This window comes from Danio rerio, chromosome 7, assembly GCF_052040795.2.
Source record: "Danio rerio strain M-AB ecotype USA chromosome 7, GRCz13ab, whole genome shotgun sequence".
NCBI classification, from domain to species: domain Eukaryota; kingdom Metazoa; phylum Chordata; class Actinopteri; order Cypriniformes; family Danionidae; genus Danio; species Danio rerio.
Window position 1 is genome coordinate 9,000,913 of NC_141027.1, and position 25,660 is coordinate 9,026,572.

Sequence of the window (25,660 nt, forward strand, 5' to 3'; positions counted from 1 at the left end):
GGTGGCTGGTCTGGCCAATCCTGGAGCACCTTGACCTTCTTTGCTTTCAGGAACTTTGATGTGGAGGCTGAAGTATGAGTAGGAGCGCTATCCTGCTGGAGAATTTGCCCTCTCCTGTGGTTTGTAATGTAATGGGCAGCACAAATGTCTTGATACCTCAGGCTGTTAATGTTGCCATCCACTCTGCAGATCTCTCGCACGCCCCCATACTGAATGTAACCCCAAACCATGATTTTTCCTTCACCAAACTTGACTGATTTCTGTGAGAATCTTGGCACCATGCTTGTTCCAGTAGATCTTCTGCAGTATTTGTAATGAGATATATATATATATATATATATATATATATATATATATATATATATATATATATATATATATATATACTTATTTAACCAAGAAAGTCCCATTGAGATACAATATCTCTAAACCAGGGAGTCCTGGTCAAGACAGGCCGCATAGGAAAGACATGGGCGAATTTACTAATTTGGGACAATTCCAGTCGAAGGGCCCAGAAGTCCTAAAATGCACCCTTGTACTTTTATTATCTTAATGCAATCTCTACCTTTTAAATGATTTGTTTTCTTAAAATTAATTTATAATAAATAAACTATTTGGTTTTAAAACAAAATCTTTTGCTGATTTAACCGCTGGACTCTCCATGATTGGGGGTAAGGGACAAACTTGCATATACATAACAATTAATGTTAAAATTGTAATTATTAGACCCTAACCATACAGAATTTGATATAAAGGGATGCTATTAATAATTTATAGGTGTAATTTATACTTCTAGACATTTAATGGGGCCCCCAGATATTGTGGGGCCCTAAGAGGCCGCTTACCTCGCTTATTGGTTAAATCTGCCCTTGAGGACATGAGTATATAAAAATGCACATAAACACACACACATAATAATATAAACCATAATCGGTGGCTCAGTGGTTAGCACTGTCTCTTCACACAGTTTGCATGTTCTCCCTTGTTGGCGTGGGTTCCATCTGGGTGCTCCGGTTTACCTCACTGTCCAAACACATGCACTATAGGGGAATTATATAAACTATGTTGGCCGTTGTCTGTGAGTATGTGAAATGACTGTATGGGTGTTTCCCAGTATTGCGTTGCAGCTGGAAGAGCATCCGCTGTGTAAAACATATGCTGGAATAGTTGGTGGTTCATTCCGCTGTGGTGACCCCTGATAAATTGGGACTAAGCCAAAGAAAAATGATGAATGAATGAATGAATGAATGAATGGTATATGTTCCGGCGAGGCGGTTGTGCTGTTGACTTGAAATATTTACCAGATGTTTATAACAATCAAAGTAATCCATATATGCACAGAAAATAAATTAGTTGGTTTACAAATGAAGTTCTGTGTAATGAAATAAAATGATGCAAGGAGAAAATATTGAACACATGAAGAAAGGGGGGTGTAGAAAGCCAGTGAAAGCCCAGACAGCAGATGAAGTCTCTCAGCAGTTCTTCAGCAACCCTCTGCCCTTCCTCAGTGTAAATGAATATCAGCTGCTTCAGTCCAACATCTACATTCGCAGGAGGATGAAGATGAAACCAGGGTGGACATTTCAGCAAGACAATGATCCAAAACAAAGCCAAGGAAACTCTCAAATGCTTTCAGAGAAAGAAAATCAAGCTGTAGAATGGCCCAGCCAATCACCTGACTCGAATCCAATAGAAAATACAAAATAAAGATCAGATTTGATAGACGAGACCCACAGAACCATCAAGATGTTTACACTGTTGAAGTCTGTGAGAAACTCACACCTGAGCAATGCATGAGACTTCATTCTTCATATGAGAGGCGTCTTTAGGCTGCCACCACCAAAAAAGCCTTTTATATAAAGGATCAAATAAGATTCAGTAGTTCAGTGCTTTCTCTTTCTGTCATTTCATTGTTATTAAACATAATTAATAATAATATATATATATGTTTTAATATATTTTTATGTTTGTATTTTTTGGGTTTTGCCCAAATCTGATTCAATTCCATGTCAGGAGCTCCTTTAGAAATATTATTCCCAGAAAAAAACATGACGCGTCGTGTTCAATACTTTCCCCCCACTGTTCAGCAGGATGAATTCGGGTTATATGTCAGAAATTGAATCATTCCTCAGCTGAAAAAAAAGGTCTTTTTAAATAATCCTTCTATGCCATTATAATTGTAGTTTTAGTAAGCTTTTATGCTTGAAACTATATATTTTTTGATTATTCTGAAAGTTATTGTTGTTGGTGTGAAGAGTCTTCAAGGTGAGGTTGGAGAATCCCGAGCTGACAGGAATGCTTTGAGGTTGAAAGTGGGAAATTTCAGCTTGTTCCCACTTCCGACTTAACCACTGAAATTAGACCACCCATGCTTGCTTTCCATAAAACTACAACCTGTAAACACACGTTGGCCAATAAACCTGAACACTCAACCGGCTGAGAATTGCTGAACCTTTTTTTATGTTGTGACTGAAGGCTGGAAGTCGAGGCTTGTGGAATTTTTCATTGACATGATTCAAGTAGTGGGATCTTTTTAGGAGTGTGGTATGGAGTATATGCAGAAGAACTTTTTTTAGTAACCCAATGTGTTCACGTGCTCAACAGAAATGACTGTGATTGGACGTTTAGGTAATCGGTTCACTGAACTCACCGCTGTTTACTGAGTGTAAACGCAGATACAGGAATACTGGAGCATTTTAAAGCTGTGAAGACCAGCTGGCCTGTCTATGACAAGACATATGAGCGACCCGCTGATGAATCAACTGATCTTCACGCCTAAAAAAATGCTCCAGTGTTCCTCTATCTGTGACCTTCACGGCCAATTACAGTAATTTCTGTTAAGCATGTGGACAGTGGCAAATCAGCAGTGTTTAAGAACGCTCAAATGTTAGCAGAAAATGGACACTTAACATTTCAGTACCAGTTGGAACCGAATTTCAGTATTGGGAACAGTGTTGGGGAAAGTTACTTTTAAAAGTAATGCATTACAATATTGAGTTACTCCCCAAAATAGTAACTAATTGCGTTACTTGGTTACGTTTTATGGAAAGTACTGCGTTATATTACTTTGGAGTAACTTTTGCGTTACTTTTCCACACCTGTCTGAGATTTGATCTCTTTCAGAACTTGCAGGTGTTTTTTATTTTTCACCTATTTTATAGAGAAGCTCTGCATTTAACAGACTCCTATGTGACCTACACTTTCGTTTTCTTTAAAAAAAAATGTAGGATAAAATTAGCTGATTCTAGCTTTATGAACGTGACATTTGCAGTAAAAATTCTAAACATAAATTCACAGATAAATTATACGTTAACATTATATTGCATTTGCGGGCAGCTAGCTCTCTGCAACTCTCACATGGTCGCCCACTGAAGCTAATCAGGGCTGCGCCCGGTCAGTACCTGGATAGGAGACCACATGGGAAAGCTAGGTTGCTGCTGGAAGGGGTGTTAGTGAGGCCAGCAGGGGGCGCCCAAGCTGCGGTCTGTGTCGGTCCTAATGCCCCTGTATAGTGATGGGGACGATATACTGCTCAGTGAGCGCTGTCTTTCGGATGAGACGTTAAACCAAGGTCCTGACTCTCTATGGTCGTTAAAAATCCCAGGATGTCCTTTGAAAAGAGTAGGGGTTTAACCCCGGCATCCTGGCCAAATCTGCCCACTGGCCTCTGGCCATCATGGCCTCCTAACCATCCCCATATTCCAATTGGCTTCATCACTCTGTCTCCTCTCCACCAATCAGCTGGTGTGTGGTGTGCAGTCTGGCGCAAAATGGCTGCCGTCGCGTCATACAGGTGGATGCTGCACACTGGTGGTGGATGAGGAGATCCCCCCATTGTGTGTAAAGCGTTTTGAGTGCCCAGAAAAGCGCTATATAAATGTAAGGAATTATTATTATCATTATATTGAAAAATCCATTTGTTCCAAAACAACAGACCACAGAGTTATAGGATGAAAAAAAATCAATCTGTAAAACATGTTTTGTACTTTAAATGAGGGAAATAAACATGCGTTATGGATGTGACAAAGTCGGCGAGTTTATGATATACAATATACTTTGTAGAAATTCTGTGAATTAAACTGCACGACCCAAAATAAAAAATGCTCATCAAAAGGACAAGAGTTGGCTCTCTAAAGAACAAACATGATTGATTTTATTTTATTTTTGACATTTTTGAGGTAAAAGCTTTGTTATGAATGTGACACTTTTTCGTTATGGATGTGACGGACGTGAAATTTCCATTTGTGTGTCTTTGGTAAATCCAATATAATAGTTTGAAAACATTGACAGAGACATTTTTAAAGTACTGTAAAACACTTCCCTATGCAAAAAATGTAGAAACGGTTTCGCTATTTTGGTGAAAACCTTTTTCTTTCCATGGCAAGGTTGACATTTGCATGGAATTGCTCAATTATATTTCGTGAGCTTTCTGAGCCCAGAGCTGTACATGCTGTATATGCAGATTAATAACAGCATGTAAATTAATGTGTTTGCTACTTTTGAATGTTTTGTGCTATTATTTCAGCAAATTCACTGTTAATAGAGATAAAGACTGCAATAAAGCCTAAGAGTACTAATATGAAATAATTTTTATTAAGGCAGAAACAGATTTTAAACCTTTAAAATGTTTAATAACAAAATGAACAGTAAGAAGATAAAAACTAAAGTTAAAAAATAAATGTTTATGCTTTATACATTGAATAAATTGCTTCACGTGGCCTTAAATGTGTAAATCCTTTCCCAGAAGAGAAAAACTCTAACTATATTACGAAACATAATCAAAGAGTACACTTGCAGTACACTAACTCATTTACTGTGAAAAAGACCAGGGGCCTCATGTATCAACGCTGCGTTTACGCACATTTACAGCTTTGTGCGTACGCAATGTTTTAGTAAGATTTCCACGCAAGTCTTCGTACATGAGGCCCCAGATGATGATGATGATGATATTAATGAGTGCGAGTTGACTGTCTGTTCCCTCTCAGCACGCGCTCTCATTGAGTGTGCGATTTTACTTGACTAAGGTTATTTTTATTCCGCAAAATATCTTGTAAAATTCTATTTAATTCATCTTTATTTGTATAGCGCTTTTACAATGTAGATTGTGTCAAAGCAGCTTCACATAAAAGATCATAGTAAATTGAAACAGTGTCAGTTCAGTTTTCAGTGTTCAGTTCATGTCACTTAAAAAGCGTTAACCCCCAACACTGATTGTGACAACACCATAGCATAGTGTACTTTGTGATTAAGCTTGGTCTTTCTTTGAAATGGTAGTAAACGAAATGGTAGTAAATCACATTTTAAATAGCAGTTTTGATCAGATAAATTTTTTTTTCTCCAATTCATGCAGCCTTAACTGTTCTTGTGGGTTTTGAATATTTGAATGTAAAAATTATACATATTGTGACTTTAACCTCTTAAGACCCAAGGTGTTTTTTTTTACATGCATTTTTTTTTATTTCTCTTTGCTATTTGGGCTTATTGGCACCTAATTAGAATAATAACATAAGAATCATCTTTTGATATGATGTACTTTTAGAGAAAAATTATGTCCCTATATGTGGACTTGTGGTCTGAATTTACCTAAAATACTTTTCCCTGACTTTTTTGTAATGCATGTATAATATAAAACATTTTTTGAACATATTTTGACTTTTAGAGAGTAAAAGTGTAACCCCTTTGGTTCTACACCACCCAACCCGCTCCGAGCTGGTTTCGAACTGGCGACATTCCGCATGGGAGTCGGTTGCTCTACCATAGAAGGCTAAAGACCATGGCCTCTAGTGCCTGTTGCTAGAGCACCTTTAGAGGTCAGAGGAGTGAGGTTTACCTGCACAGCACACACTAGCTGGCCTCCATTACAAAAGCAAACATTTTTCCCCATTTTGGACAGTTAAAAATAATGTTTGGGACATTTCATATGCTGCAAAACAGTTGCAGGATGACACTGTATGTCTGTAACAAAATAGAAAACATTCAAAGTATTTTAAATAGACACTTAAGAGCTAAAATGTGCTGTGCACATATGTGGCCACTAAGCCCTAGGAGGTTAAACAATAGGCTTGTGATATTTCACTGATATGATTTTTTAAAATTCTTTATTTATCGAACATTTTAGTTTCAGAACTATTTGCACCCGATCCCATGATCCAAAATAAAAATAGTCGAATAATAGGTACAAAATCGGGTCTGCCTAATGTTTGACGAATTGTATAGTGTTCCTGCTGGCGCCATTTATTCGTACTTTCAAACTAATAATGTCCAATTAAGTAGAGTTTCAAGGCGGCGCAGTGGCACAGTGTGTAGTACTGTAGTCTCGGAGCAAAAAGGTTGCTGGTTTGAGCCTCGGCTGGGTCAGTTGGCGTTTCTGTGTGGAGTTCGCATGTTCTCACCATGTTGGCTTAAGTTTCCTCCAGGGTTCTTCGGTGTCCCCCAAATATCCAAACACATGTGGCATAGGTGAATCGGGTAAACTAAATTGTCCGTAGTGTATATGTGTAAATGAGAGTGTATGGATGTTTCCCAGTGTGTAAAACATATGCTGGATAAGTTGGCGGTTCATTCCACTGTGGCTACCCCTGATTAATAAAGGGACTAAGCTGAAAAGAAAATGAATGAATGAGAGTAGAGTTTCCAATTATGATCAACTGGACTAGATGTAGTAGACTAGATGTATCCAGCCTTTTCAGTGCTACACTTGAAGTATGATCTGTGATATGACCTAAAACTAAACTTTTAACAATGTAAGCATCAACAAAGGCACTAGGACTTCACTTTATATATTGCTTCATGCTTTCCTCTTTATCCTTAAACAAACCCTTCTCAACCGTGTTTGCATCATAAAAACTTGAGAAATCTCACCGTGAATTGTTTGAACACGTCGTTCGGCTCTTGTTTCCCAAGTCAACCACACTGTAAGGAATGCACTCAAGAGCCTCCGGACATCTGGAGGTGGTGTGTGTTCAAATTAACACCCTCTACGCTAATAGTGCACATTGAATACGGCGGTGAGATCACGTATCTGCAAGGCTTCAAGATGTTCTCCTACAGCTAATCTCTGAAGGCTTTGAAGCTTCTTGGTTTTGAGAGGATGGATTGCTCTGTTCGCTGTCACAGCGGCAGATCTCTTTCATTTCTTTGTTAAAAGCCCAGATAAAATTGTCTCCCAAGGTTACTTTAAGATGTCTTTGTCGCCTAATGCATTTACATGCATATCAGTTCTGCCCATTGTGTCCTGACAGCAAGGAGAATCAATATGAGCGTGCTAAGAAACACTGAGTTCATTAATAGACAGGCTTCCTGAAAGATAAACACATTTCACACATTTTTTTTTTAAATTTGAGCTGAAAAATGTTTAATATTGAACACTTTTTTAAATGTTGGAAAAGAAAAAATTGTGATTTTTATTTTTATTTATTTATTTATTTATTTATTTATTTATTTATTTATTTATTTTTAATTATTATTATTTTTAATTAATTTTTATTATTTTATTTTATTTATTTATTTTTCTTATTTTTTTTTGTGTTAAGGAAATACTTTTTTTGCCAACTTGAAATTCATTTCATTGTTTTTAACCAGCTTTTATGACTTCTATTTTGCAAACCTAAGGGGAAAAAAACAACAATTTTTCATTAAATCAGGGATTCTTCACAGGTGGGCCACAAGATTAAAATTAACTCTCAATATTAAAACTATAATTTTTTTTAATTCATTATTAATATGCTATATTAAAATGAACGAAGTTATGCACTACATTCTCATGTTCTCTGATTACTTCAAACTTTGGCGCAAAAACAACCTCATGATTGCATCTGCAACTAGTACACGCAAGTCTGTTCATTCACAAACTAAAGGTGAAGGGAAAGTCTTTCTGTGTTTTTTTTTATTTATTTAATATATCAGCAATGTCCAATATAATGTTCTGTGAGTGTAAACACACACACGCCTATACAGGAGGATTTAGCGAGGTGTTTTTGCCATGGAATGTCTAACGCAATATCACGGCAATTCGTAACTTATTGATTTAGTGGCTAATTCGTATGAATTCATACGATCTAATTCGTACAATTTAGTACGATTTGCTCATCACCCAATGACGGGTGGGATTGGGTGCCACGCCTCCTTTTTGAAAATCGTAAATTTTTGTACGAATTAGCCACTAAACTGACAAAACGTAAAATACGTTTCCTTGTGAGATCAGGCTGGAATGTCAAATAAACTTGCATGTTAGCTTCAGACGTGCTCTGGCAGAGCTGTTTACTGCTCTTGTCAGTGATCTCCAAATAATATCCAGATGCAAACTGAATCGCCATCAGTTCGTCGCTTTTCAACAGATTTAGGGTGTTTTACTGTATTTTACATTTTGTCTGTATATTTATTAATAGTAGATATTTAATGCTAGATATTTATAGTCAGTCCAGTTTAAAGCAGGAGCTGGTTATTTGCAATCTCCCTGTTGACCTGTGGTTCTCTTTGAATCTGTGTATGTTTTTAAAAAAGATATATATAATGATATATAGTTGAATTCAGAATGATTAGCCCCTCTTTGAGTTATTATTATTATTTTTATTTATTTTTTATTTCCCAAGTGATGTTTAACAGAGCAAGGAAATTTTCGCAGTATGTCTGATAATATTTTTTCTTCTGGAGAAAGTCTTATTTGTTTTATTTCGGCTAGAATAAAAGCAGTTTTCAATAAAATAAAAAAAAACATTTTAAGGTCAAAATTATTAGCCCCCTTATGCAATTTTTTTTTGGGATTGTCCACAAAACTAACCATTATTATATAAGGACTTGCCTAATTACCCTGACCTGCCTAGTTAACCTTATTAACCTAGTTAAGCCTTTAAATGTTATTTTAAGCTGTATAGAAGTGTCTTGAAAAATATCTAGTCAAATATTATTTACTGTCATGACAAATATAAAATAAATCAGTTATTAGAAATGAGTTATTAAAACTATTATGTTTAGAAATGTGCTGAAAATCTTCTTGCCTTTTAAACAGAAAATGGAGGAAGTCCTGAAGTTTTGAGATCTTAAAGAGCGGGTTGGATTGTAGCGAGACAGAAGGTTGGGAAACAATTGTTGTGACTGAAAGGGACACACTACAACAGTTTTTTTGTGTTGCACCTAGGGCCAGGGGAGGACTGGCTTTTTAATTAATTAATTAATTAATTATTAATATTAATATTAATATTAATATTAATTAATTAATTAATATTAATATTACTACTCTCATGTACATCATCATCATCATCTTCACATCTTGTAAGAGATCAAATCTGTCTGCATGTAAAAACAATAATAATTATAATATAATTAAATAATAAATTAATATATTAATACATTAATAATATAATTATTTGGTAATTAATTATTCAATATGTATTGTTTTTACATGCAGGCAGATTTTATTTCTTACAAGTTGTGAAGATGATGATGATGATGATGTTGCACCTAGGGCCATGGGCGGATTGGCAAATGCCAGAAGGGCCGGACCATTTTTTAAATGTGGGCCGGTCAGTTTATTAATTAATTAATTAATTAATTAATCAATCAATCAATCAATCAATCAATCAATCAATCAATCAATCAATCAATCAATCAATCAATCAATCAATCAATCAATCAATCAATCAATCAATCAATTAATTAATTAATTAATTAATTAATTAATTAATTAATTATTACTACTATCATGTACATCATCATCTTCATCATCTTCACATGTTGTAAGAAATCAAATCTGACTGCATGTTTAAAACAATACATATTAAATAAATAATTTTTTAATTAATTTATTTATTTATTTATTTATTTATTAATAATTAATAAATGTATTAAATAAATATGTATTGTTTTTTTACATGCAGGCAGATTTGATCTCTTCAAGATGCGAAGATGATGAGGATGATGATAATCATGGTAGTAGTAATAATAATAATAATAATAAATGTTAAGTATTTGGCCTAAACCGCGACGGCCAGCTGGTTTTCAGATAGGCCGACCCAATCAGAAGTTACATAGACATAATGAAAAAATGTCAAACAAACAGTAAGTGCTAATTGTCAGAGATGGACCTTAAAAAAGGAAAGGCGGTGACGAAAAGCTCTGAGAAAGCAAGAAAAGGGCTCTAAAATCAGACGCTGCCAAATGCATAAAATTCACTGAAATATTCTCGAAAGGTTTAAATTTGGCTGCTGCATCTGAGAACAGTGGTGCGGTAGAGGAGGTAAGAAGAAAACAGGAAACTTATTTCTAAGTCATTATGCGTTAAAATATCCTAAGTAATTTTTACGCCATTCACGCTACTTCTGATGGCAAAATTTTTGACAGTGACTCTGTTGTAACAGTTGTAAGCTTGGCGTAAAACTCCCATAAATTTTAAAATGTCATTATCAGCAGACAATGTGGAATTTAGGGTACACCGACTCTGTTTTACTGTACGTATAAATTTGTCATAAATGGGTTGTTTTTGTTCCACTCACATATATTATAAGTTTAAATATCTATTACATATGGTACTGCTTGTATTATTTCACCCTCTGTACACCAATATAAGTAGGGAATGTGTGTGTCTGTGTGGTGATGTGGGCTTGTGTGGCTACAGTGCCAGGGCTGAATTTTTGTCCCAGTACTCTCCTGCCTTGGGCTGGGGGATAAAATCGGTATCGATATTTATTAACCGAACACCGTTTTCAATATTGAAAAAAATAAAAAACATTCGGTATATAGTTTAGGCATGAAGCGCTATAGTTTTATTAAGATGTGGCTGCTGAGCACACCTTGGAAGCAATGCCAATAAGCTTAGGGTGTAAGTTTGTCATTTCCAATGGAGGTGCGGGACTTGCACGACGTGCACATTGGACGACGTGCCTTGTTGTGCAAGTGTGTGCATTTTCCAGCCGACCTAGTTGAAAACATGAACTTTTCCAAATGCTGCGAGCACACAACGAATCATTTAGTTAGAACTAACCAATCTGCTTTACTTTGTGAGGAATATACACATTTCAGTACTAATTACCTCAGACAAACACAGCACACCCAAACACTGCAGCGCTTTTTACTGTTCTCCATTAACTTGCATCAGAGCAGCAGCAATGGTTTGTCTGTTAGTCATCCTCTGAGAAAATGGTTAATTTGGTGGTAAACAAAAAAAATAATGTAATCATATTTATCGTTATTAAAAAGTACAATTTTTAATGCCTGAATGCTTTTTAAAATCCTCATACAGGCGCAGGGCTTAAAAACATGAAAATTATACATCATAAGTAAGTCACTCATTCTGCGCAGAATTGAGTTAAAACTCTGCAGATTTATGCAGAATGCAACTAAAACTTAATATATGAATTAAAACTAATACCTTTTACTTGATGAACAACTTTTATTTAATGTTTACAGTGCAAATCCAATTAGATCCACTTATTTGATAAACAAAGCAAGTCCCTTATTTAGTATATGTCTAGTAGAAGACAAAAAATATGACTTGACAAACTGTATTGTAGGGCTGTGCAATTAATCGAAAATCCGATTTCGATTTTTGCTTCTAACAATTATGAAAAACACATTAATAGAGATAAACGATTATTGCATCATATACCGCCCCCTTTCCAATTATACACATTTGTTGCTCTTAAAAGCGCGAAAGAGCGCGTGCTTATGTGTGTGTGTGTGTGTGTGTGTGTGTGTGTGTGTGTGTGTGTGTGTGTGTGTGTGTGTGTGTGTGTGTGTGTGTGTGCGCGCGTCCCTCACTGCTCTTAACTGAAGGATTTTTGTAGCTAAAGTGTTTTTCTTAAAGTGAAGATGCTAAAAGCACAGTTTATTTCATATTTTTATTCTATTATATTTATTTCTCTTTTCTTTGCAGGGTGAAAAATAACTGTATAGATACGGTTGAAGTCAGAATTATTAGCCCTCCTGATTATTAGCAACCTTTTTCCTCCCCAATTTCTGTTTAATGGAAAGATTTTTTTTTCAACTTATTTATGAACTTTCATTCATTCATTTTCTTGTTGGCTTAGTCCCTTTATTAATCTCGGGTCGCCACAGCGGAATGAACCGCCAACTTATGCAGCAGGTTTTTACGCAGCGGATGCCCTTTCAGCCGCAACCCATCTCTGGGAAACATCCACACACATACGCACACTCATCCACTATGGACAATTTAGCCTACCCAATTCACCTGTACTGCATGTCTTTGGACTGTTGGGGAAACCGGAGCACCCAGAGGAAACCCACACGAAGGCAGGGAGAACATGCAAACTCCTCACAGAAACGCCATCTGAGCTGAGGTTCGAACCAGCGACCTTCTTGCTGTGAGGCACCAGCACTACCTACTGCGCCACTACGTCGCCCATTTCTGAACATAATAGTTTTAATAACTTATTTTTAATTACTGATTTATTTTATATTTGCTATGATGGCAATAATTAGTGTAATTAAGCAAGTCATTGTATAACAGTAGTTTCTTCTGCAGACAATCAAAAATATATTGCTTAAAGGGGCTAAAAATATTGACCTTAAAATAGGTTTCAAAATATTTAAACCTGCTTGTATTCTTGTCAAAATAAAACGAATAAACCTTTCTCCAGAAGAAATGATATTAGAGGAAATACTGTTAAAATTCCTTGCTCTGTTAAACATCATTTGGGAAATATTTATTTAAAAAAGATTTAATTTTCAGAAGCGCTAATAATTTTGACTTTAACAGTAATCGTTTTGAATAATCGTGATTACAATTATGACCAAAATAATTGTGATTTATGATTTTTCCCAAAATCGAGCAGCCCTACTGTATTGTAAATAAATCATATGAAACAATGTCATATTAGCCAATAATATTACTGAAAATAATAACAGACTAAATACAGTGCATCGGGAAAGTATTCACAGCGCTTCACTTTTTCCACATTTTTTTATGTTACAGCCTTATTCCAAAATAGATTAAATTCATTTATTTCCTCACAATTCTACACACAATCCCCCATGATGACAATGTGAGAAAAGATTTTCAGCAGCTTCATTGGAGTTCACCTGTGGTCAATTTAGTTGATTGGACATGATTTGAAACGGCGTACACCTCCCTACATAAGCTCCCAGGGTTGGCAGTGACAGACTGGGGCGACGGTTCATCTTCCAGCAAGACAATGACCCAAACCAAATTATCAATGGGGTGGCATCACAACAACTCTGTGAATGTCCTTGAGTGGCCCAGCCAGAGCCCAGACCTAAATCCTATTGAACATCTCTGGAGAGAACTGAAAATGGCTGTACACCGTCACTTCCTACCCAACCTGATAGAGCTTGAGATGTACTGCAAAGAGAAATAGGTAAAAATATCCAATGACAGGTGTGCCAAGATTGTGGCATCATATTCAAAAACACTTGAGGCTGTAATCGCTGCCAAAGGTGCATGAACAAAGTATTGAGCAAAGTCTGTGGATACTGATGTACATGTGACTCAGCGTTCCTTTGATGTGACTATTGCGAATCAAAGTCAGCTTTATTGTCAATTCAACCACATGTACAGAACATACAGAGAATCGAAATCGCGGTACTCTCAGACCCTAGGTGCCTAACAGATAATATTAATACAAAAATCCTAATACAAAAGGAAAGATCACATTGCGATATCCATGCTCAAACAATGCTATCAAATAGAAAAGCATGATTCTCATTGCCAGAATGACAGCGTGCAAGTGTGGAATAAAATCAGAGGGTGTAAACTCTGCACTTTTCCTTTAAGCACAGGCCTCCTCTACGGCATGTGTGTGATAGATGTGCTGCATATCACAGTCAGATCTTGAGGGCAGTAGGCATGTGCCAACTAGATTGCGCCTTCCATGACACCACCCACTGTGTACCATATGTCCGTTCCGCTGAAATTCTCTTGCATTTGCAACAACAATCCATATGCATGAACTTTCCAACCGGAGTCTGAAAGATTCTCTGCAGTGTCTGTCCATCAAAGAGAAAATGGTTTCATGCCTTTTGCTCAAATGTGTGGCTGCTATTTCCCTTACTTATTTTTCATGGTTGTTTGTTCTGTAGATCGGAGGCCTGGAGCATCATTACCATTTCCATCACAGAAGGGTGGTCCGCAGATCTACTTTTGCCACCAGAGGCGCACACAGCTTCATTCACATGGACCCCAAGGTAAACCTTTACCTCCTCTGTTGGCCCCTGCATGATCATTTCACACCCCAAAATGAAGATTTAATCAGCGTTTGTTCTCTCTTAATTGGTTCCAAAATAATGTTGAACTCAAAAGATTTTGAAGAATGTTTGAAACTGACAGATATTGACTCCCATAGTGGACAAAAATCCAGGATGAAAACAAAAACATACTACAAGTGTATACATTGTAAAAAATACCTGTTATGGCTTGTTTCCACTGACTGGTACAGTACGGTACGGTTCGAGTCGGTACGGGTCACCTTTATCAGGATTGCGTTTCCACTACCAAGGGTACCCTTTTGGTGGGTGTGGAGTACAACAGAAAGTTTAAGTCAACGTCATGTTCGCTCGAATAAATGTCTACAGTAAAGCTGTACGGGTCGCTTACATATAATATGAGAAGCACTTCTTACAAAACAGATGCTTTATACACTTAAATACTTTGTTTTAAAATGTTTATTACTAACCTTTCTATGAACAGGATTTGATTATAACTGCAGATCAATGACAGAGCAAAATGCTTTCAGAGAAAGAAAATCAAGCTGTGGAATGGCCCAGCCAATCACCTGAGCTGAATCCAATAGAAAATACAAATGAATTATCAGATTTGATAGACGAGACCCACAAAACCATCAAGATTTTAAAACTCTGAAGTCTGTTAAAACACTCACACCTGAGCAATGCATGTGACTTCGTTCTTCATATGAGAGGCGTCTTTAAGTTGCCATCAGCAAAACTCCTATATTTTTATATAAAATATTATATACATTTCAGTAGTTCAGTACTTTCTCCTCATGTTGTTCCATTGTTATTAAACAAAACAATTTATTTATATTTTTGTTTTGTTTTATTAGTATGTTTGTGTTGTTTGGGTTTTTACCAAAATCTGGTTAAATTTCTTGTTAACAGCTCCTTTAGAAATATTAATCTCAGGAAAAAAACATAACAGGTTCAATCCTATTCCCAACTGTATAGCTTAAACAATATATTGTGTAAAAATATTAAGTTATTTAAAAAAAAAAAAAAAATTTGTTGACACCTGATTAACTTTATATTAAGTGGTAAATGATGACTGAATTTTCATTTTTTGGTGAACTACTCCTTTAAAAGACAATGCTATCTATAGATAAAGCTTACAATGGCAGCAAACTGCTGCAGTTATCTTCACAGAAACTCTCATTATGTTGGTCTGAAAGCCTCAAAGGAAACTATTGAATATGTTTCAAAAGTATAAAGTCCTGAAACGTGGCCATCTGACACGAGAGGCTGGAGTCTGAATCATAAACAGCTCGCTGATGCCGGAGGGCTGCTAGTTAAAATTTACAGCTCAATGTGGCAGCAGTGGTGCGTTTATGGCACATTTCATTGTCCGCATGTCCTGCGGTGCGCTGTGATTGTTGTGAGTTTATAACCTCAAGTTTGTTTGGTGTTATTTGCAGTACGGTGCAGTTTTCGTCAGCCAGAAGGAACTATTTGCTGTGTCATTACACTTACATTTTTTTGTTGTTGTTGTTGGATGAAATTAACTTTCCTACACTACTGCAAAATGCTGGGTTCCACACAATGATTTCACAACACAAATTGCTTAAGTTAACATAATCGTTTTTACAAATTTAAGCGCAATGAACATAAAACAATTCAGTTTAAACATTGAAGGGCATCTATTTTACCCCTTTTTCAAGATTTAAGAGAAGTCTTTTGAGTCTCCAGAATGTGTCTGTTAAGAGTTTCAGCTCAAAACACCCATCAGATTAATTTTTAGACCTTTCAGAATCTTAGAATTTTCTGCTCTACTATGCAGCTGTTGTTGTGGCCTGCGCTTTTAATGCTAGTTCTCCCCACCCACCTTTCCCACGCGCCTGTCAGAGTGTGCCTCAAGCTCCACCTCACCTCCGTCTGTTAAACAGCACAGTGACAGACATAAAGGAAGCAGATCTCGTAGCGTTTGTGAGAAATACTACAGTAAGAACTTTCCCAATGATTATTTTATGTATTTGTTGTGGAGTTAATTCAAGCCTTTCTGTGACGAGGAGTCACACACAATGTCGTTACAAAGTTCAGGCATGCATGCATACACACACACACACACACACACACACACACACACACACACACACACACACACACACACTCACACACACACTCATAGAGCATATGCATTTAACTTTGCACTGTTTTTGCAAAGCAAATGTGACCGGATACAAGATAATATCCACTGCTGTATGAATATCCATTATGTTAATGTACAAAGTAAACCAGATTTAACATCCACAAACCGGGATTGAAGTTTTCTTTTATAATTGTTCTGACCTGTGGCTGTGGTGATGAATTACAGTGATTTTAACGTCTTTTATTACAAACAAGCTCTGTTTTAAAAACATTTTAAACTTGTAAAACTCATTCTTGATCATGTTTGATGATGATTGATGATCACAGAGAGCTGAACAGATCTTTTAATCCCGGTTGATTTGCGCACGTCCTGTCTATTTAATATGATTATACACGTTACTATGCAGACATGTTAATACGCAGCTGTCAATCAATTCAGTGGGCGGGAAAACCGCACTCCTACATCAAGTTGGGGTCAGCCTCGAGATGAGAGGGATTTGGATCCTATTTTAACATCAGGAAATTTTTCACATTTCGATGTTTTCATTATAGGTGCCCTTTAAGAATTGTGTTGATTCAACTCATTTTAAATAAGTCAGTGGTTCCCAACCTGGGGTCCGCGCCCCCCTAAGGGGGGCGCCAGAGTTCACAGGGGGGGCGCGGAAGAGGATAAGTATTGAGGTAGAAAAAGGCATAAAAATGCTCCACTATTATAAAGGGCTTTGCAATTAATCGAAAATCCGATTTAGATTTCGGTTTCAAACGATTATAAAAAGCATTAATCGAGATAATTAATTATTGCATCATATTTCGCCACAGTTGTACACGTGTTGCTCTTAAAAGCGCGAAAGAGCTTATGTGTGTGTGCAGCACGATCACGCAGTCAGAAGCATATGCGAACGGTCAGCATTTACTCTCATTCACACACTGAGACGAGCAGAGGAGCGCAGACATCTAAAGTCATCTTAACGTGAACGCTTTAATGGTCAAATAGGTGTCAAAACGCGATGTTTAGTGATTATTTACATTAACCCTCATTTGTGTAATAAACAAACGAGTTGAGGATCAAAAGACGTGAAAGAGAAACCTCTGAAGAGACAGCGCGCTATAATCCTGCTGCCTCCTGTTTTTATCATTATTAAACAAACACAACGAGAAAACCCTCGCTGCTCTTGACTGAAGGACTGCTGCAGCTAAAGTGTTTTTCTTACAGTGAAGATGTTTAAAGCACAGTTTGTTTCATATTTTTATTCTATTGTATTTATTTCTCTTTCCTTTGCAGGGTGGAAAATAACTGTATGTATACAGTTGAAGTCAGAATTATTAGCCCTCCTGAATATTAGCAACCCTTTTCCTGCCCAATTTCTGTTTCAGGGAAAGAATATTTTATTAACTTATTTCTGAAGATAATACTTTTGATATCTCATTTCTAATTACTGATTTCTTTTTGTCTTTGCTATAATGACAGCACATAATATTTTACTAGATATTTTTCAAAATACAAACATTCAGATTAAAGTGCAGTTCAAAGGCTTAATTAGAGTAATAAGGCAAGTCGATATAACGGTAGTTTCTTCTGCAGAAAATCAAAAATATATATTGCTTAAGGGGGCTAATAATATTGACCTTAAATTGGTTTCAAAATATTTAAACCTTTCTTTATTCTAGCTAAAATAAAACAAATAGAAGTAAAATATTATAGGAAATACTGTTAAAACTCCTTGCTCTGTTAAACATAATTTGGGAAATATTTATTAAAAAAAAATCTCAGGAGCGCTAATAATTTTGACTTTAACTGGCAATGGTTTTGAATAATCGTGATTACAATTATGATTAAAATAATCGTGATTATGATTTTTCCCAAAATTGAGCAGCCCTACTATTATATATGTATTTTTAAGTACCAAAAAATAAAAAATAATCTAAACACATGCTTAAAATTCCAACATAATAGTGAAAATAATTTTAAAAAATAACTTTAAATAATTATTTAAATTTTGCTCACTCGCGCAATCTGCTTGTCAACGTGTCGTAAAGGCAAAATCAAAACAAAAATGGCAGACAAACGTAAATGCAGTGATTCTTCAGAGGCGAAGAAAAAGATTAGACAGTATGACAAAGCCTACCTAAATTTTGGTTTTATTGAAGGCCAAGACAAGTTAAAACTGATTAATTAATATTTTCTATACATATTATATATTAATATTACACAAACACACACACACACACACATACATACATATATATATATATATATATATATATATATATATATATATATATATATATATATATATATATATATATATATATATATATATATATATATATATATATATACACACACAGTACATATGTGTGTGTGTGCGTGTGTATTTATATGGTGGGGGGGCTCCAATGTTTGTATATGTTCATGGGGGGGGCCCCAAAGAAAAAGGTTGGGAACCACTGAAATAAATGGTTTGACCAGGCAGGAAAAAATGGTCATCATCTCAACTTACATTAATCAAACTAGGTCTGCACGATATTGGAAAAGTCTAACATTGCATTATTTTGTTATTCTGCAATATACAGCAGGGAAAATTATGCGGGTTAAAATATTTTCACCATTTTTCTCATAAAACCGATTTCTAATGGTGCTGTTGACTTAAAATTTTTCCTGCATGTTGGTAACAAACAAAATAAACCCATAAATTTAGAGAACAAATCTAATTAGTTTACAAATTAAGTTGTGTGGCGACGCAGTGGCGCAGTGGGTAGCACGTACGCCTCACAGCAAGAAGGTCACTGGGTCGCTGGTTCGATCCTCGGCTCAGTTAGCGTTTCTGTGTGGAGTTTGCATGTTCTCCCTGCGTTCGCGTGGGTTTCCTCCGGGTACTCCAATTTCCTCCACAGTCCAAAGACATGCTGTACAGGTGAATTGGGTAGGCTAAATTGTCCGTTGTGTATGAGTTTGTGTGTGTATGTGTGGATGTTTCCCGGAGATGGGTTGCGGCTGGAAGGGCATCTGCTGCGTAAAAACTTGCTGGATAAGTTGGCGGTTCATTCCGCTGTGGCGACCCCGGATTAATAAAGGGACTAAGCCGAAAAGAAAATGAATTAATGAATTAAGTTGTGTAATAAAATGAAATGACACTGGTAAAAAGTATTGAACACATGATGAAAGGGGGGTGTAGAAAGCCAGTGAAAGCCCAGACAGCAGCTAAAATCTATATCTTTAGTCCAACATACACATTAGCAGGAGGATGAAGATGAAACCAGAGTGGACATTTCAGCAAGACAGTGATCCAAGGAGACTCTCAAATGCTTTCAGAGAAAGAAGAAAAGCTGTAGCATGGCCCAGCCAATCACCTGACTCGAATCCAATAGAAAATACAAATGAATTATCAGATTTAAAAGACAAAGTCAACAACATCTTTAAAAATATATTTTCTGAGAAATATGGTGACGTGTTCAATACTTAATTTCCCTGCTGTATATTTGAGATGAGAAGTGAACTAAAATGATAGATGTGGATTGTTGAAGTAGTCGTTTTCGAGATTTCACATTGGCCAGAGTTCATGTGTTCTCAAAGAGGGCTCGTTTTTCATTTTGAGATTGGCTTTTTGGTTATGGTGTCGTTTTCTGTGGCCTGATATGGTTTCAGCATCACAGGGTGACTTTCAGCCTGGGGTATCAAAAGCGCTCGATGCTCAATATTGCATAATTAAACAATTGCACAGATGGACTCTGTTTCAATCATCTTGTACAGCGACTCATATTCACAAACCTTTTTTTACGAAAAAATAACTTGCATTAAAAGCTTTGTTACATTTAATGCTCACTTTTTATCAGTTTTAGTGGGAATTTGCCATGACAGAATTAACTGCACTGTAAAAAAATATCTGTTAATTATTGGTTTCCGTATTTTGTGATTCACAAGTGTATATTTACTGTTGTGAATTGCATTATGGGATGTTGATCTCTGCTTTGTAGACTTTTGATGTTGTAAATTCAACTCTACAGTTAAACAAAGTGACTTATTGACATTTTAGCAGTTTCAAGTTATATATTGTGTAATAAATAATTTATAGAGAAATATTTCTGTAAAATAACAGAAACGGTGCTGGCAGTTTATTACAAAGTGTTTGTAGTGTAATATACAACACCAACCCAGACGCTATATAACTTTAAACTATTAAAAATGTTCGCAAAAGTCTTTTTTTCTAACTTTTCAATGTTAAAAGTTGTTGGAAAACGGATCAAGCTCCCATAATGCAATTCAAGAGCAGAAATAAATGGGGACAAATAAAAACAGGAATCACAAAATACAGAAAACTCTTTTTACAGTGTGGTGTAATTAGCAGATTTTTAAAAGTTAATTAGCATGAGCCAATGCAGATACTATTCTAGAAATACTTCTGCATAGCTAGAGATACATAATTGTGTTCGACACAGATATTTGCAGACTGTCGCTCAGTGTTGGGTGTAACTACTTTAAAATAGTAGTGCTGTCAAACAATTCATCACATTCAGGATGAAAATTAGTATTTACAGACTGTGTATGTTTATGTATATATGTAGAAAATGGGGCAGCTCGGTGGCTCAGTATTAGCACTGTTGCCTCGCATCAAGAAGGTCACTGGTTTGAGTCCCGGCTGGGTCAGTTAGCATTTCTGTGTTTGCATGTTCTCCCTGTTTTGGCGTTGGTTTCCTCTGGGTGCTCTGGTTTCCCCCTCAGTCCAAACACCTGAGCTATAGGTGAATTAAATAAACTAAATTAGCCGTAGTGTATGAGTGTGTGTGAATGAGTGTATGGGTGTTTCCCAGTACTGGGTTGTGGCTGGAAGGGCATACAAGGGCGTAAAACATATGCTGGAATAGTTGGTGGTGCATTCCGTTGTTAAAGTCAGATTTATTACCCCCCCCCCCCCCTGTTTATTTTCTCCCCAATTTCTGTTTAACAGAGAGACTATTTTATAACACATTTCTAATCATAATAGTTTAAATAACTCATCTCTAACAACTGATTTCTATTATCTTTGTCATGATTAAAGTAAATAATATTTGACTAGATATTTTTCAAGACACTTCTATACAGCTTTAAGTGACATTTAAAGGCTTAACTGGGTTAATTAGATTAACTAGGCAGGTTAGGGTAATTAGGCAAGTTATTGTATAACGATGGTTTGTTCTGTAGATTATGCAAAAAAAATACAGCTTAAAGGGGCTGATAATATTTTCCCTTAAATGAATTTTTAAAAATTAAAAACTACTTTTATTTTAGCCAAAATAAAACAAATAAGACTTTCTCCAGAAGAAAAAATATTATCAGACATACGGTGGAAATTTCCTTGCTCTGTTAAACATAATTTTGGGAAATATGTTTAAGTTTTAGGGGGCTAATTGATGTCGTGTGTGTGCGTGTGTGTGTGCGTGTGTGTGTGCGTGTGTGTGTGCGTGTGTGTGTGTGCGTGTGTGTGTGCGTGTGTGTGTGCGTGTGTGTGTGCGTGCGTGTGTGCGTGCGTGCGTGTGTGCGTGTATAGTGCGTGCGTGTATATATTTGCACCCAAAAAATTATTTGTTAATATTTACAAAATATGTGCTGTGTGTGTATATGTATAAATGTGTGTGTGTGTGTGTGTATATATATATATATATATATATATATATATATATATATATATATATATATATATATATATATATATATATATATATATATATATATATATATATATATATATATATATATATATATATACACACACACACACACACATATATATATACACACACACACAATACACACATATTTTGTAAATATAAATAATATTTTTTGTAAAACTATTGTCATTTTGTTTTACAGCACTACTTTTTATGTTAACTATTGTTAAAATGTAAATAAAGTTACTTTTCAGACATGGTAATTAGAAAGCAATTTAATTGCAATTTTAGTTATGCAATTAGTAATCAATTACTTTTTTGAACTAAGTTGGGAATGTGTAGAATAGTGAATGTGGGTCTAGGGCAGTGTTTCTTAACCACGTTCTCCAGGAGACATTTTCCATGTCTCCTTAACTAAACACACCTGATTCAGAACATCAGCTCATTATTACTGACATAGTGTGGAGACTGAAAGACCTGTAACGGGTGTTGCAGACAAAGGATGCATCCAAAACATGCAGTGTTGGTGAGCCTCCATGTCTTTGGACTGTGGGGGAAACCGGAGCACCCGGAGGAAACCCACGCGAACGCAGGGAGAACATGCAAACTCCACACAGAAATGCCAACTAACCCAGCCGAGGCTCGAACCAGCGACCTTCTTGCTGAGGCGACAGCACTACCTACTGCACCACTGCTTAAATGTAAATGTATTAACAGAAATTAATTACAGATGTAATTACATGCAGGTATTTAATCAAGCATAAGTACAATGGAGAAAAATGTGTTCAAACATGATGTAGCAAATTATTAATTTAAGATTAACTGCATATTTTAAAGGCCACTTCATATAAAGTGGGACCAAATAGCCTAATCATAAGAACACGTGAAACAACTGAATTCACAGATAGAATCACAATCTATTTTGATCAATGGTAGGTGACATTTAAAATGGCAAACAAAAGTAACCGAGAGTTTATTCTGCAGCACAGTTCTACAGCAGTCATGTTAACACGTCTTCCTTCAGGGAATCTGTTTGTAGAACAAAATATGGTAACAGTTACAACAAAGCATGACAGTTCATGGTGCTTCCAGAATACACAATGCAGCTAAAGCCCTACAGGAACATCCTGAGGAACTCAGCTCTTTTGTTTTGAGTGACACCTATCAGCTTCTGTGGGCCGTTCACACCTGGTTTTAAGATGCGTTTTTGTTGATCTGATCTACAAGTGGACAAAGGAGATGCATTAGCATTCACACTTGCCATTTAAATGTGTTTCTTTTGTCCACTTCTCTGATAAAGGGAGCGTATGGGGGTGGGCATTTGCTTTTATGTTCCTTCAATCTAAGGCCCCGTTTACACCAATGCGTTTTAGTTTTAAAACGCATACGTTTTACTACGGTTTTCGAGCGCCGAAAACGGAGCATTTTGGAAAGGCTGGAGAGGCCGTTTACATTCTAAAGCGCTGCTGCTCCATCTCAGTGTGGATGTGGGAAAACATCTGAAAATGGAGGCGGGGCTGCCGACATTCACCTATCTGATTGCGGCTTTTCCTCAATATTAAGTAGCCTAACACACACAGTTCAGTCCTGCATCCTCTCCTTGTAAGTTCAGACTTTGCAAGTTTGATTAAGGCCGTACTCACACTAGGTACAGTTGCCTCGAACCGGGCCAAAGCATGCTTGTCCCCCCTCCCGTCTCCTCTGACGGCCCGCGCTCACACCACAAACGGGCTTCGGCACGCTTACGTCATCGCTGCTGCGCTGTTCAGTAAGAAGCGCTCTCTCACTCAGCAGCACAATTAAGATTTCTCTAGTTATATCGCTTCAGTCGTTTGCTATGCAGTCAAATATTTCGCCAAACAGTCCTTAGGGATGCGGGGACACGCAGTCAGATATTTCGCCGAACAGATCCGCCACTTTTGGCGCTCATAAGCAATCATAATGCCCTCGTGCTGCAGGAATGAGGAGGTCTGCTGAAGGCGCGCAGCTGTCGTGCTGTGAGGAGTTCTCGTCTTTAATAAACTACAGCAGTTTGCGTTCACTGAACAGTAAGAATGATTAATAAATCCATATGAAACAGCCCCTTAAAAGTCACGTCTCGCTTTCAGTTTCGGGCTTTGGCGCGTTTTACACTCACACACAAGCGTACTGTGCCAAAGCCCAAGTGATCCGCGCTCAGGCCCACCTCTTCCAACCGAGCCAGGGCCGGCCAAGTGAACCGTGCTTGAGCCCGATTCAGCGCACTCACACTTCTCAAACGATCCGGGAAACGGGCCTGGGCACGGTACGGATGGCATAGTGTGAGTAGGCCCTAGGGCTGCAGTCTCCCCCGCTCAGTTTGATATGGAAAACCGACTACAGAGGACACGGGTAAATCTTTAAAGGGAACAGTGTACTTTATAACTTCATTCACATCACCCTGGCTACGTTGTTTCACTTTCTCAGCAATAAAATGTAAACATGATTTAAGGAACTGCCTATTTTCATTTTAATATTAGCAATTTAACAGACAGAAAAAATGTTGAGGCGTCGTGCTGCATCTGAGCGTCATCTTCTCTGTGTGGATATTTATAACAAAGCGGAGCCTATAACAACTGCCTCCTTTCAATTACAGTGAAAACACGAAACATGCCCTCTTTTGCTGAATATCAGTTTTAATAATCTATAATGGCCATTATAAAAGTATAACTGGCAATAAGTTTATACATTATAGGAAATTATGGCAAGCGATCAAACAGTATGCAGAATGTACGTAGTTACATTTAATTATTAATAAGGATGTAACAATATTGTAAATACCGTCATACCGCAATAGTAATTTTTTCAATATTACCGTAGGCGCATGACTCAATAAAACTATATTTCTGAGAAAAGTTTGCTACAATTTGTAGTTCTACAAAAAAAAGAACTACAATTCCCATCAGCCTAGGCGTGGCCATCATTCTTTGCGGTCTGTTGTCACTACAGATCCAGTAATGCGGAAATGGAGTGTGTGAACCTAAAGTGGGTTTTAAATCGGACATGTGGAAGCGTTTCGGATTCTTTCTAAAAAGATACAAAAAAGGAGAAAAGGTGACAGACAAAAAAAAACGGTATGCAGGCACTGACCGACTGTGGTGAAATACAAGTCGAGGAATACGACTAAAAATGGGGACAGCAGAACACAGCACACTTGTTAGATTTATGCAGACATTGACTTGTACTGTAAAGAGACCTCTATCTCACTCATGGCTTGTCCTCTCAAGTGGTGGAAAGACAATGCACAACGTTACTCACTGCTGTCAACCTTGGCTAAATCATATCTCTGTCCCAGAATCCTCAGTCCCAAATGAGAGGGGTTTTTCTGTTGCAGGGGACATTGTAAATGCCCAGAGATACCAGCTTTTACCAGATTATAGTTATATGATAATTTGTCTTTAAAAAAAACCATGTCTATCTAAGTGAGTGAGTGATTAAATGTTGAATGTGATGAGTTTTCAACAATACTAAATTGAAACTTTATTTTTTCTACATGGTTTTATAGTTTTTTTGTTATTAAAATTGAAAAATTGAAGTTCCTGTTTCGAAACTTACAGATAGATGGCTAATTTGTATGTCATTGATATGTTCAGTGCTAAGGTAAATAAGTACTTTTGGCACTTTTTTCGAGTCTTTTCTTTAGTTTTGTTTTCCTGTAAATTATTCAATAAATACCGTACCGTGACATTCATACCGAGGTATTACCGTA

At 36.6% G+C, this 25,660-nt stretch overlaps 1 protein-coding gene across 50 annotated transcripts in view; it reads left to right on the forward strand.

Moving 5' to 3' along the window:
• pcsk6 (proprotein convertase subtilisin/kexin type 6) overlaps positions 1 to 25,660 on the forward strand; it is an 884,625-nt gene that overhangs the window by 6,039 nt on the left and 852,926 nt on the right. For all 50 annotated transcript variants that reach the window (XR_015495133.1, XR_015495136.1, XR_015495090.1 and 47 more), the window contains exon 2: positions 14,053 to 14,157. Coding sequence is in view for 3 of the 50 variants with exons in the window: in XM_087260238.1 (XP_087116364.1) it covers positions 14,053 to 14,157 (105 nt within the window). In the remaining 47 variants the exon portion in view is untranslated. The remainder of the gene's footprint in view (positions 1 to 14,052; positions 14,158 to 25,660) is intronic.